Source organism: Panthera uncia, chromosome B4, assembly GCF_023721935.1.
Source record: "Panthera uncia isolate 11264 chromosome B4, Puncia_PCG_1.0, whole genome shotgun sequence".
Classification (NCBI taxonomy): domain Eukaryota; kingdom Metazoa; phylum Chordata; class Mammalia; order Carnivora; family Felidae; genus Panthera; species Panthera uncia.
In genome coordinates this window covers 134,103,593-134,115,874 of record NC_064809.1, presented here as the reverse complement: position 1 = coordinate 134,115,874, position 12,282 = coordinate 134,103,593, and the positions used below count along the sequence as shown (strand labels likewise).

General features: G+C 65.1%; 1 protein-coding gene across 6 annotated transcripts in view; it reads left to right on the top strand.

The window, feature by feature from the left end:
* Window positions 1-12,282, top strand: part of KIAA0930 (KIAA0930 ortholog) — a 44,707-nt gene that overhangs the window by 21,909 nt on the left and 10,516 nt on the right. For all 6 annotated transcript variants that reach the window (XR_007456867.1, XR_007456866.1, XR_007456865.1 and 3 more), the window contains exons 2-9: window positions 1,097-1,248; window positions 4,883-5,008; window positions 5,113-5,190; window positions 5,548-5,649; window positions 6,911-7,051; window positions 7,415-7,609; window positions 10,378-10,540; window positions 11,821-11,979. Coding sequence is in view for 3 of the 6 variants with exons in the window: in XM_049626508.1 (XP_049482465.1) it covers window positions 1,097-1,248; window positions 4,883-5,008; window positions 5,113-5,190; window positions 5,548-5,649; window positions 6,911-7,051; window positions 7,415-7,609; window positions 10,378-10,540; window positions 11,821-11,979 (1,116 nt within the window). In the remaining 3 variants the exon portion in view is untranslated. The remainder of the gene's footprint in view (window positions 1-1,096; window positions 1,249-4,882; window positions 5,009-5,112; window positions 5,191-5,547; window positions 5,650-6,910; window positions 7,052-7,414; window positions 7,610-10,377; window positions 10,541-11,820; window positions 11,980-12,282) is intronic.

Genomic DNA, 12,282 nt, shown 5'->3' with positions numbered 1-12,282 from the left:
GGGGAGGGGGCCGGCACCGGCCCGCTCTCGGGTTCCCCATCTCTAGGGGTGGGGACTAGGTCTTTCTGGCATCCCAAACCCAGGACGAGGTCACAGTGGTGGAGTAGTTTGTGGAAAAGAGAGGAAGAAACCAGCAACAGTTCAATCTTTTGAGTTCGTGAGAAGCAGCCCTGTCGGGTACCTTGACATTTCATCGGGTCTGCCCAGAAAGGAAGCCCACCGTCGTAGACCCCGCTCTGTGCCAGGCACGGGCTCTGTATGTGCCGCTTCCCGGGCAGCTCTCGGTCAGTCGACATTCGCTGTGAGGAACCTAGGGACCAGAGAGCCCCAAACAGCCTGCCTGCCGTCACCCAGCAAGTGGCCGAGCTGGAGCGGGCACCCAGGTCTTTCCCACCAGAGCGCTTGGGCGACTTCTCGTGCGGGAAGGACGATGACAGATTTATGTATCCCGAAGAAAAAGTATTTGTAACGAAAGAAAGAGTCCCCACCCCCCCCCCCCCCGCCGAAGATCAGGCAAGAACAGATCTGGCGTGAAAGGCTCCGCTGCGTGCAGGGGTGAGGGAGGGGGTGGACGCCTTCCCTGCTTTGTGCCTGCGGCCGGGGCTGTTCCTTTAACTCGGGTTCTCCGTGGGAACTGCCGCAGCCTGGGGTGGGGGTGGGGGATGCTGGCCGAGGGTGGTGCCAGCCTGCCTGAGCTCCCTCCGGAGCCTGAGCCGTCGTCAGCTCCCAGCCCAGACAGCGGTGACGCTGACTCTCCTCAGGGCCTCCCTTCCCTCCGAAGCTGCTGATTCATCCACGCCGAGTCGCCGGGGGCTGTGGGGCTGGGAGCCGGGGCTCTCGGGCTCTGCTGGGTGGAGGCATTGGGCCTGCTGGGAGGTGTCCCTGAGCCCCCGTCCCCTGGCCGGGGTGGGGGTGGCGGTGAGGGAGCAGGGGGCTTAGCGCATCGCAGAGAGAGCTCCAGCAGATTTCCAAGCAGACATGCAGGTTGGGGGTTGGGAGCGCGGAGAAGGCGGGGGAGACAGGGCTTGGCCAAGGTCACACGCCAGGGCCGGGTTGGCCCGTCCTTTCTCAGTCTTCTCTGGCCTCCCTGCTGCAGGGTGCTTCAAGGATGACCGCATCGTCTTCTGGACGTGGATGTTCTCTACCTACTTCATGGAGAAGTGGGCGCCACGGCAGGACGACATGCTTTTCTACGTGCGCCGGAAGCTGGCATACGCGGGCAGCGAGGGCGGCGTGGACGGAAGGAAGGTGAGCCAGCCCCCCCGGCCCCAGCCCCGCATCCCTGCGGGGTCCGCTCTTAGCCAGCCGCGTCGGCCTCCCTGCAGTCCTCACGCAAGTGATCAGGGGAAAGTGATGCCCACGGAGCACCTGCTGGGTGCCAGGGGCCGCGTGGAGACGGCCACACACGCCCGCTGGTCTTTGTGACCCTGGAAGGGCAGGGGTTCCATCACAATTGTACCTTCGAGGAAGCAGGTTCAGAGGCGAGGTGATTTGGCCAGCATCTCCCAACAGAGCAGAGATTTGACCCGGGGGGCCAGGGTCGGCCCTGGCCACGGGCAGGATGCCGCAGCTCAGAGATGATGCTGGCAGGTCTGAGCCCTTACCGTGCAGCAGACACGTTACCTGTCGTGTCCTCCCCGCCCCCGGACAGGTCAGACGGGGAGACCAAGGGCTCCGAGGCGACGTGACTCACCTAGGGTGTTCCCTCCACTAAACCGAAGTGCGCGGACGAGTTTATAAGACAAACTTCGCACGTCTGTCTGTTTTTCAGAAGCGTTGCTAGCTCGTAAAATGTTTAAGCGACCTGTATGCCAAACGTGGAAATGTGTCGTTTTCCTTTCTGCCCCAAACTGGGAGGGCTGTGGAGGCGGGTCTGGAGCTCACAGACCCCTGGCTCCAGGCGCAGTGGCCTCTGACCCCTCGGCCGCGGCCTGTGAGCTGTGGCCCGTGTGTCAAGTGCGGGGAGCCCCCTCCCTGCCGCGTGCCTGTTGGGCGAGCGTGGCACTCACAGCATAGGTGTTCTGCGAACGGACAGGCCTGGTGGCTGCTGCAAAGGAGACGCCGTGATTGAGTGCCGGCGGCCCGAGAGCCGACGCAGGAGGACCCGGGGTTGGGCGGGGCCCTTGGGCATCCGCGTGGCGCGGCAGCAGCCGGCTGCGTACCCGGAAGTGTGTCACACAGAGCCGGGCGACACGGTAAATCCGGTGACCGGAAGGGGTAGAAGTGGTCGGCAGAGGCCACTTGGGTGAGGTGAGTCTGCAAGGATGGAAGGAGGTTCCCTAGCAGGAGGGGCGATGGCCCAAAGCGGGGGCCTGCAGCTGCGCGAGAGCCCCGTGCATTCAGGTGGCTGCGGGTGGTAGCGTGCGGCCTGGGCACAGAAAGGTGGGGGGCGAAACGAGGTAGGCGCAGGCCAGACCGTGTGGAGGCTGAAGGTCATGGCCAGGAGTTGGGGCTTAGCAGGCTGTCGGGCTGGAGGGGTTGGAGCAGAAACGAGGGAGGGGGTCAGGTGCAGGGGCACGGACATCAGGTCGGGACGCAGGGGGGCAGTCAGCGGGCGGGGTGCAGGGAGGCCGAGGAAGTGAGCTCAACTAGCAGGGCTTCAGGTGACTGAATGTGGGCCAGGTCCCTGACTTGGGCCCAGGGTGAGTGCGATGCCCTCACAGGAGGGGACGCAGGGGGACGGAGTTGAGTGTGGGGCAGGTTGAGTGCTAGGTGCCCGTGGGACATCAGACGACGATGTCTTCTGGTGGTGATCTCCTGTCTGAAAGTCAGCAGAGAGACCAGGGACAGGGTCTCGGGTCAGGACCACTGGCTCTGAGATGACACCTGGGGCCGTAGGCATGTGTGGGAAGCGGAGGGAGACTTTGAGGTGTGCCGGTCAGAGGGCCTGGGGCCGAGCTCTGTGCTAGCCTGAAGCCAGAGGGACCAGCAGGAGACGCTGAGCGGCTGGCTGGAGAGATGGGGGTCCCAGGAGAAGGGGGCGTGGCCAGCAGGGACACGGGACCTGACGAGCCAAGTCCGGCAGGGTGAGAAGGGGGGCAGGGGGTGCCCTCTGGGAGGGACGAAGAAAAGGCCCCAGTTGGTGGAGTTGGTGGGGGCAGGTATTGGTGGAGAGGTCCATGAGCTGAGCACCTCGGGAGCCTGGCCCAGGGCTCCTCAGCCCCGGGTCACCACGCCCGCCCTGTCGGGGGTGGTGCATCTGGGAGATCGCCATTCTGGCTTTGTCTCCCCATGACTTGCCATGTGACTCTGGCCGATCAGTTCCTCCCCTGGGCTCAGCCTGTCCGGGGAAGGGGGCTGGGCAGATGCGCACTAAGGTTAGGGTCCTCTGATTGCACACACCCGGGAGACCAAACGTGTGGGATGGCGTGACCACACGAGTCCCCTGGCAGAGAGGGTGGTGAGCACCGAGGGAGCCTCACTGGCTGTGACCCTCACTGTGGGCATGCTTTCGTCGCTCAGCGCAGCCCAGGGGCACAGGCTCACCTGAGAGAAAACGGGAACCACGGAGCATTCTGCCCAAGGGCACGCCGCCAGGGGACCGCAGGGCTGTGGCCTCTGCCCGCCAGCCGGCACCACTCTGGCCTGCCGGCCTCTGCTGGAGCTCACGTTGCAGATATTGGGAGTCTTTTCCCAAAGGCCACCTGCTCAGATCAGAGGCTCTGATAATAAGGATCTGAGACTCGCAGCTGGACCTTGAATTTTGGGGCCGGGGGAGGCCCCAGCTCTGGTTAGAGATGGTTTTCTCAGCCCTACCCAGCCTTGAACTCTCCGGGAGGCAGGCGGGAGAACAGAGAGGCCAGGTCCCAGGCATGTTCCCAGGGGGGCCAGGTGAAGAGGTGGGAAGGAAAGTTTCTTGGATCCAGGACTGAGGAGTTTGGGGACCAAGTGCAAACTCTCGGGAAGGTTTGGGGAGCATGTGGCAAGTCCAGCTGCCCCCATGCTAGAATGTTCCATTGAACACCGCAGTGAGCAAATGCAGAGGCCCCTCCCCCTCCGCACTGGGAGCACAGAAATGACTCAGACCTGGCCCTGCCCTCGGGGGGCCTGCAGTCTATTGGGACACACAGAGGGCACAACTGGGGACACAGGGCCGTCGGTGCTGTTGTAGTGGGAAGAAGGGGGGGGGGGGGAGGGGCGGTTAGGGGGAGCCCACAAGAGAAGGCGGTGACACCTGGCCTCGGCGTTGTAGGACAGAGTGAGGGGACCACGGTGGCCCAAGGGCATTCCCACTGGAGGGACCAGCACACTTGGAGCTGGAGGGGGCGCCAAGCACCTACCAGAGCGGACTGGGTAGTGTTGGGAGGGCAGGGGGCGGGCGGCGACGTGGGGAGACCCTGCGGGCCTCAAGGGTGCAGGGTGGGCACGGAGGGACACACAGGGAGAGCCGACGGCCGTTCCCAGGCAGCCCCTCCGCCCCCACCGCCCAAAGGAACAGAAAGGGAGGAAAGCGCTGGGCAGGCGCAGTGTGGGCGCTTCCGCGCGGCGGCGCCTGCGCGCTGCGGCTTCTCTGCGGCAAGCCCACCCCCTCCCCCTTCCTGCGGCTGAGCTGGTACCCGGTTGCCATAGTGACCCGCGGGAGCGGGGAGGGGGGCTTCCGGCGCTCGGCCGGTGGTGGCGGGTGGCAGGGTGGACAGCCCCCTACAGGCAGGTTGCACGGAAGCCGTGTGGGTGGGACGGGAGGCTGGGCACCCCGCGTCCTGCTGCAGGGCCCGAGGGACCCCCCCCCCCCCCCCCCGCCAGGCGCACTTCTTGACCGCCCTGGGGTCGCATCGCTGGAGTCCGCGTCCGCGTGAACACCTGCCCACCCAGTAGTGGGGCGGGGGTGGGGAGGAAGAGCCCCGGAGGCCACGGCCAGGCTCATCCGTGCCCATCCTCGCAGCTGGCAGAGACTGAGCCGGAGGTGGACGTGGAGGTGTACCGGCGTGACTCCAAGAAGCTGCCGGGCCTCGGGGACCCTGACATTGACTGGGAGGAGAGCGTCTGCCTGAATCTCATCCTGCAGAAGGTACAGGGGTGTAGTGGGGGGCGGGGCTCCCGGAGGAGGGCCGTCCTAGGCCCCAGGGGACAGCAGACCCCTCCACGCATGCCCTCCTTCGCGCTGTCTTCCAGCTGGACTACATGGTGACATGTGCCGTGTGCACGCGCGCCGATGGGGGGGACATCCACATCCATAAGAAGAAGTCCCAGGTGAGCCGTGGGGCTGAGGGCCCGCGGGCCTCCTGACGGCCAGCGCAGCCCAGAAGTGGCAGCCACCGGCTGCTCAGGGTTTCGGGGGGGGGGGACACCACCCGCCCCCTCCTCCTTCCCTGCCTCGAGGTGAACTTCTGACCAGAAAGCCTCGCGGCTCCTGGGGTCCTGTGTCGCCTGCAAGGAGCGCACAGAACCAGGTCGTCCCCAACAGCTCCTTGTGGAGCGACGTAGGACCTGACCTGGCTTTGGCCTGGCCCTGAGCAGCGTGACCACAGCGACCTGTCCCTCAAGTGGCTGTGGGCCTGGGTACGGGGGTCGGGCCTCGCTCAACCCTCCACATCTCCTTCCTTTCAGCAAGTGTTCGCGTCCCCCAGTAAACACCCCATGGACAGCAAGGGCGAAGAATCCAAGATCAGCTACCCCAACATCTTCTTCATGATCGACAGCTTCGAGGAGGTGAGCCACACGCGCCCAGCCATGTCTCCCCTCGGGCTCCCGGTCAGGGGCGCGGAAAGCTGGCCTCCCTGGGGCCTCACGTGCTTGCAGACAGGCGAGGGCGGTCCCGACTCCGACCCCTGCGGCTCCCCCTCTTCCTGGTGCTGGACTTGGGGCCGGGGGGCCCCCCTAGCCCTGAGCCTGTTTTCCCATCTGTAAAATGAGCGTCACGATCATGCGTCCTACTTACCTTACCCGTCGGGGTCGAAGATCAAACGAGCGCATGGGTGGAGAGATGCGTCATGAACGCCTATAAAAAGGGCTGCCCGGGCAGGAGTCATTAGTGTCTCCGTGAAAACTCCAAATAAGTGCCTCCCCGCCTTGGGATGCTAAGACGTCGGGGGCCGGGCTTCGGAAGTTTCTGGGCCAGTCTGGGAAAACTGGGACGCGCGGCAGAAAGTGACTCAGCCGGGGAGCACCGGGCGCACCCTGCCCCCACTCCGCGCCTGCCCAGCTGCTCTCCTCTGCTGAGATCCCTCCGCCGAGGTGCTTGTACTCGCCTGCAGGTGGCCAGGACCCCGGGAAGGCTCGCAGAGAAGGGAGCACATGTTGCAGGGTCTCACCTCAATTTCACGGTGCCTTGAAGCACCACCTTAGTTAGGCTCAGGGGACGAAGTGCCCTCTCTAGGCTCACACAGCCCGTGCGTGGCACAGCCGAGATTTGAACCTGAGTCTGGGTGACCTGGAAGCTGGGTCTGCGCACCAGCTCCGGGAGCAGTGACAGGATGCAGAGCCCCCTGTGGACCGGTCTCCCAGGTGGATGGCCACTCCGGGTGCTCCTGAGGGCAGGGGTGGGGCGGCTGGGGCTGGGTGCCTGAAGCCAGAGGGAAGGACATGCTGGACAGCGGGACGGACAGACCACGTGCGCCGTTCAAGTCCACGTGAGGGCGTGCGATGAGCGTCATCGTCCTCCCAGTGGCCAGCGGGTGGTGCATCCCCTTCCTGTCCCAGAGTCACTGTCGTGAACCTCCCCCTGCCAGACACCGGCCCTGCTCCCCCTGCCATGGCTAGGCCGCCCCTGTGCTGGTCCCTGTGCCATAGGGGCGGGGTTGCGGCCCTGGGCGAACAGCGTGACATCTGTGTCCCCTGCCAGATGGGAGCTTCTGAGCAGTCCTCCCGGCGGCCCCGGGCGAGGGAGGGCTGGTGGCCTGGGAGGCAGCCAGCGGTTTGGGAGGTGGGCAGCTGACACTTGTCCCCTCTCCTCCTCTGTGCCCCATCCCAGGTGTTCAGCGACATGACAGTGGGGGAAGGAGAGATGGTCTGTGTGGAGCTGGTGGCCAGTGACAAAACCAACATGTTCCAGGGTGTCATCTTTCAGGGCTCCATCCGCTACGAGGCACTCAAGAAGGTGTATGACAACCGAGTACGTGCGTGGGTGGCCCCGCGGCCCCTCTGTCCCGGTCCGGCTCCGCCTGGTGCCGTCACCGCCCCTCCTCCGCACCTGTGGCCCCGCGCGCCTCTAGGTGCTTCGGGGCCCTCGTTAATGTTCCTCCTCGCTGATCCGGGCACGCTTGATCCGAGGGACAGGAGGCCCCACCCCGAGTGCAGCCACTCCCGAAGCCGGCCCTGGCTGGAGGGAACGGGGAGGAACCGGGTGGACAGGCCGCTGTCCCGCAGCCGGGCACCGTCCTGAGGCCGGCCCCTCCCAGGACACTAGTGACTTGTGTCCCCAGGAAGAGCCCATCCCTCCGTGCGCTGACTCAGGCCGTCCCCCGCCTGCCCGCAGGTGAGTGTGGCTGCCCGCATGGCACAGAAGATGTCATTCGGCTTTTACAAGTACAGAAACATGGAGTTTGTGCGCATGAAGGGGCCCCAGGGCAAGGGCCACGCTGAGATGGCAGTCAGCCGTGTGTCTACCGGTGACACATCCCCCTGCGGGACGGAAGAGGACTCCAGCCCGGCCTCACCCATGCATGAGCGGGTAAGGGCTGCACAGCTCGGGGAGGGGCCTCCCGTCCCTCGGATCCGCTTCCCACCGCCTCCCTGGTCCTTACAGCCCCCCGGTGAGGTAGGTGGCGTCACCCCACCCCTCGGGTGAGGAGGCCGGGGTTCAAAGAGGGCAGTGACTTGCCCAAGGTCACGCAGCAGGTCCGTGCGTGGGCCAGCTTCCCTGAACTGCCAGCTGCAGCTGGGCTAAGCCTAAGGGGAACCCGGGCTGGTCCCGGCACCTGCCTCCGGGCACATGCTGGCCGGGCGGGGGCACACGGCCAGCCTTCCCTGGGGACTGCCTTGGGGATGACGATGAGTTAGTTAGCCTCTCCTCCTGCCCTGTGAGGATGAGCGGGAGAACGTGAGGTCCCGGAGCCGCCCAGCTCTTCCCTCGGCCTGGCCCGCCGGTTTACCAGGTGCCGTACACGTTGAACTCTAGCGGCAGCCCGTGGGTAGGCATGGGTGTTCCTGTCCGCTTGCCGGATTTACTGGCGCTGCCCCAGGTCACACGGCTCTCGGGTGGCAGCACGGAGCCTTTGAACCCCGCTCTTTCTAGGCCACCGTCCTTCCGCAGGGGTGGGAAGCCGAGGTCGGTGGCAGCTGTATTCCCAGGGCCTCCCGTGGGGCCCAGGGCTCGGGCGGGAGAAAGTCTGCAACCCGCTGGCTGCTTTTGCCCCGCTTGGGTCTGGCAGGGGGTTGCCGCTCGGAGCTGTGGGTCTTGGCAGGGGTGAGGTGAGTGAGGGCGCCGGGGGCCGGGAAGCAGCTTTGGCCAGCCCGCCTCCGGGAAAGGGCTTGGGGGTGAGACACCGTGGGCTGGAACCCGGGCACCGCTGCTCGCGTGACCTGGGACCAGTCTCTTCCCATCCAGGAGCGGGGAGCCCCGCGGTGGTGGGAGGCTCAGAGTTGCTGCTGAACAGCGGGCACCTGGCTCGGGCGTGACCTCAGGGGTGCTTCCCCAGCCACCAGTCACCACTGGCTGTTGACCTGCTTGGGAGAGTGACTCTGAAGGGCGTGGAACGCCCTTAGTGCTGACGTGCCCGAGATGAGGAAGCCTGTGTTTGCTACGCTTTTTAGTGTAAAACCGTTAGCCGCGCATGTGCCCAGGCAGCCAGATAGCAGGTGTCTCTCTCTCCTTCGTAGCCTTTTTGGTTTCGTTCCTTCTGCAACGGATGTGTTTGAGAAGCAAAATAAAAATAATAAGTGCTATTTTTTTTCTTAATTTTTTTTTAATTTTTACGAAGACCAGGGTGGGGGTTCCAAGCGGAGGCTTCCCCTATCCGTGAAATAGAGGCTGCTGATAGATTTCTGAGCTGACGGCGGAGAAAAGGAGTCTGACTCCTCTCCCCGGCCCTGCGGAATGTGTATGTGAAAGGCCTCGCGAACAGAGAGATGTGTTACTGGACTTGCCCGAGTCTTGGCTGTTCCCATCCATCGAGTGGCAGTGACAGTCCCTCCCTCCCGGGGTGGTAGTTGGGGGGGAGGGAGATGGCACCTGGCTCAGAGTCTCAGGGAGGCCCGGGGTCGAGGGAAGGGACCCGCCAGGGTCGTGCAGGTGCCGGTGGCGGGGCCTGACCTCCTGGGGACTGCTCCGGCCCCCCGCCACCTCTGTGCTTCCTGCCGCTCGCCCCCCTTTTCCAGAGGGGTCCTTTGTAACCAGCTCATGACAAATACAGACTGTGTGTGTATTGTGGTATCTGGTGTTTTGTTTTGTTTTTTCTATCTTTTAAAAACCTTCCCTGGCTTGTGGGAGGACCGTCTGCAGCCCAGCGGCCGCCGCGACTTTGCTGGATGTCAGAAGCCGTGACGAGGAGGCTGATGGGGCTCCTGAAGTCTCAGTCCCAGCTCACGTTGTTCCTCAGATTCTTGTTTGCGTGGGGAGGAGGGAGGAGATGGGCCAAGTTCCCTCTGCCTGGAACGCCCTTCCCCCCCTTCTTCACCTGGCGAACTCCTACTCGTCCTTCAAGACCCATCTCAAGCGGCGTCTCCTCCAGGAAGCCTTTCCTGATGTCCCAGGCTGTCGACCCCATTTGCTCTGTGCTCCCCTGTATCCTGTGCTTCCCTTTTTCTGTCTCAGCAGCCAGCATTCAGTCTGTGGTTGTCGCTTTCCGAGTGTGTCGCCCCCACAGCAGACTGTGAGCTCCTTGAGGGCAGGGCCCGGTGTTGTGTGCCTGTCTGTCCCTTGTGCTGCGCCTGCCTGGCCCCGCGTGGGTGTCCAGAACGTTTGGTGCCTGAGCGGTGTGGTTACGAGAGACGAGGGGACGGAAGTGTTGGCTGCTTCGCCATTGCACTTCCTCGAAAGGGTGCGGGGGCCGAGAGGGACGGGGGCTTATCAGCCGAGAAGAAATTGGGGTGAAGAGCTTAGGAGGCCGAAGACCTGGGTTGAACCCTGGTTTTGACCCCCTCCTGCTGGGTGACCTTGGGCGGGTCAAGGTCGCTGTCCCACCTTAGTTTACCGATCTGTCCGGTGGGGCTCCTGGCTTGCGGGTTGGTTGGGAAGCTTGCGTGGATCCCTGTGCCGTGGCAGGGGGCTCGGGCAGCGTCCGCAGCGTCCGGGCTTTGTGCTGGCCGGTGTCTGGGGCCCCTATGGGGCCCCTGGCCCCTCCTTGGGCAGAGCTGGCAGCGAGGTCCTCCTGCCCTCCCTCGAGCTGGACCGGCCCCCGGTGCCCGCCTAGCCCCAGGAAGGCCCGCCCTCCGGTGGGTGGGGTCGGGGCCCTCCCGGGGTCCCTGGGCTGCCCCGTGACTGCGGCTCTTTGTTCCCAGGTGACCTCCTTCAGCACGCCCCCCACCCCGGAGCGGAACAACCGGCCCGCCTTCTTCTCCCCGTCCCTCAAGAGGAAGGTGCCCCGGAACCGGATCGCTGAGATGAAGAAGTCTCACTCGGCCAACGACAGTGAGGAGTTCTTCCGGGAGGACAACGGAGGGGGTGAGTGCGGCTGTTTCTGCCCGGAGGGCCAGCCGCGGCCCTGTTTCCTCGCGGTTCGGTCCCTCGTTCGCAGCTGGAGAGCCGGTGGGTGCCCGTCAGGGCTGGGGAGGAGCCGTGGACGGGCAGACAGCCTGACGGAAGTCCCTGCCCTGAGGAGCTCCCGCTCTGTGGAGAATAGGAGGCACCGTCGGTTTGCAGGCTTTTCCGGACGTCGATGGTCTGACTGTTGCACACGGAGGGTCCGAGAAATCCTCGCCTAGTGGGAGACGAGCTCTCTGGTTGATTCCTGCACTTGGTGACTTCAGGCTGCTGCTGTGCTCCTCCTCAGTGCCCTCCCTCTAGAGCCTGCCCGGGGGTGACCGTCAGGGTCTCCTCAGGGCCCACCTCCCCGCCTGTGGTGACCGGGCGTCTCCGCCTGGGTCTGTGGGGGCCCCATCCAGCCCACTCGTGCCCGGCAGAGTCTCCCAGCTGCCCCGCACCTCCCACCGTCTCCCCGGCCGGGGCAGTCCCCGCGGCCAGCGAGCCCCACGCCGCGAGGCCGGGAGGCACCCCATCTAAGCGGCGGGAGGCCGTCGGAAGGTTTTAAGCAGGGAGTGACAGAATCAGATGTGAAGGCTCGAGTAGCACTGAGCGGTCCCTGCAGGGAAGGGGCTGTAGGAGGCAGGCTGGCTCCCGGAGACGAGATGTGGGTGCTGGGCACCGGGCGCTTGCGCCGCAGGGGTGAAAGGGTGGCCCCTGGCCGGAGCTGGGGCCGTCCTCGTTCTGAGCGCCAGGGCCCAAAGACAGAGGGCCCCAGCCTCGACCTGCTCGTGTGTGCTTGGGCAAAGCACCCTCCCCACCTTGGCTCCTTTCCAGATCAGTAGGGAAGGGCTGGTAGGCACCCCAGCCTGCCTCCCTGGGTGATCCATCAGAGCGGGTGGGGCCTCCCAGCCTCGCCCTGGGCCCTGCACGCTGGTGGCCCACTTCCGGTGACAGATGGGCCACGGGGAAGCAGAGAACACAGTGGGACGATGAGCCAGGTCCCGCAGAAGAGACTGTCCGGGATGGGGAAGGGGGGTCAGGGACGGCTGGAGGGGTGGGTGGGGCTGGGCGGGCAGGAGGGAGTGGGGTAGCCACAGGCCAGGGGCGGGCAGCTCTGCGGTAGGTTGAGGCACGGAGGGGCTGGCGGTCAAGGGCCCAGGCTGCGGCAGAGGCCGCGCCAGCCCCTTAGGCAGCCGCCTGCGGTGGGGGGTGCTCCCCTGGTCCTACCGGGGGCCCTGACTCGGCCTTCTCCCCCCCAGCGGATCTGCACAATGCCACCAACCTGCGGTCTCGGTCCCTGTCTGGCACGGGGCGGTCCCTGGTTGGGTCCTGGCTGAAGCTGAACAGAGCGGATGGAAATTTCCTTCTCTATGCACACTTGACCTACGTCACTTTGCCGCTGCATCGGATTTTAACAGGTAACTACGCTGCTGGAGGCCGAAAACCGGATGGCTTTTTCGTAGCTGACCTGAGACCTGCTCCTGGGGCTGTCCTTCCCCGTCCTGTTGTTTCCAGCCCAGAGCCCATCAGCAGGTGTCCGTGTTGGGTTCTCGGCCTCCCGTCGAGGCCTGTGGATGGGGCCCCTTCTCACAGCTCTCTGGAGGCTCCTCCTGTCCCCCTCGGGTGACTGCGGGCCCCTGGGTGTGAGTCACGGGTGGGCGGGGCGAGGCGCCTGGGGCCGGGCAGGGGCTCCAGACTCGGGCCGGCCGGTACGGGAGCCC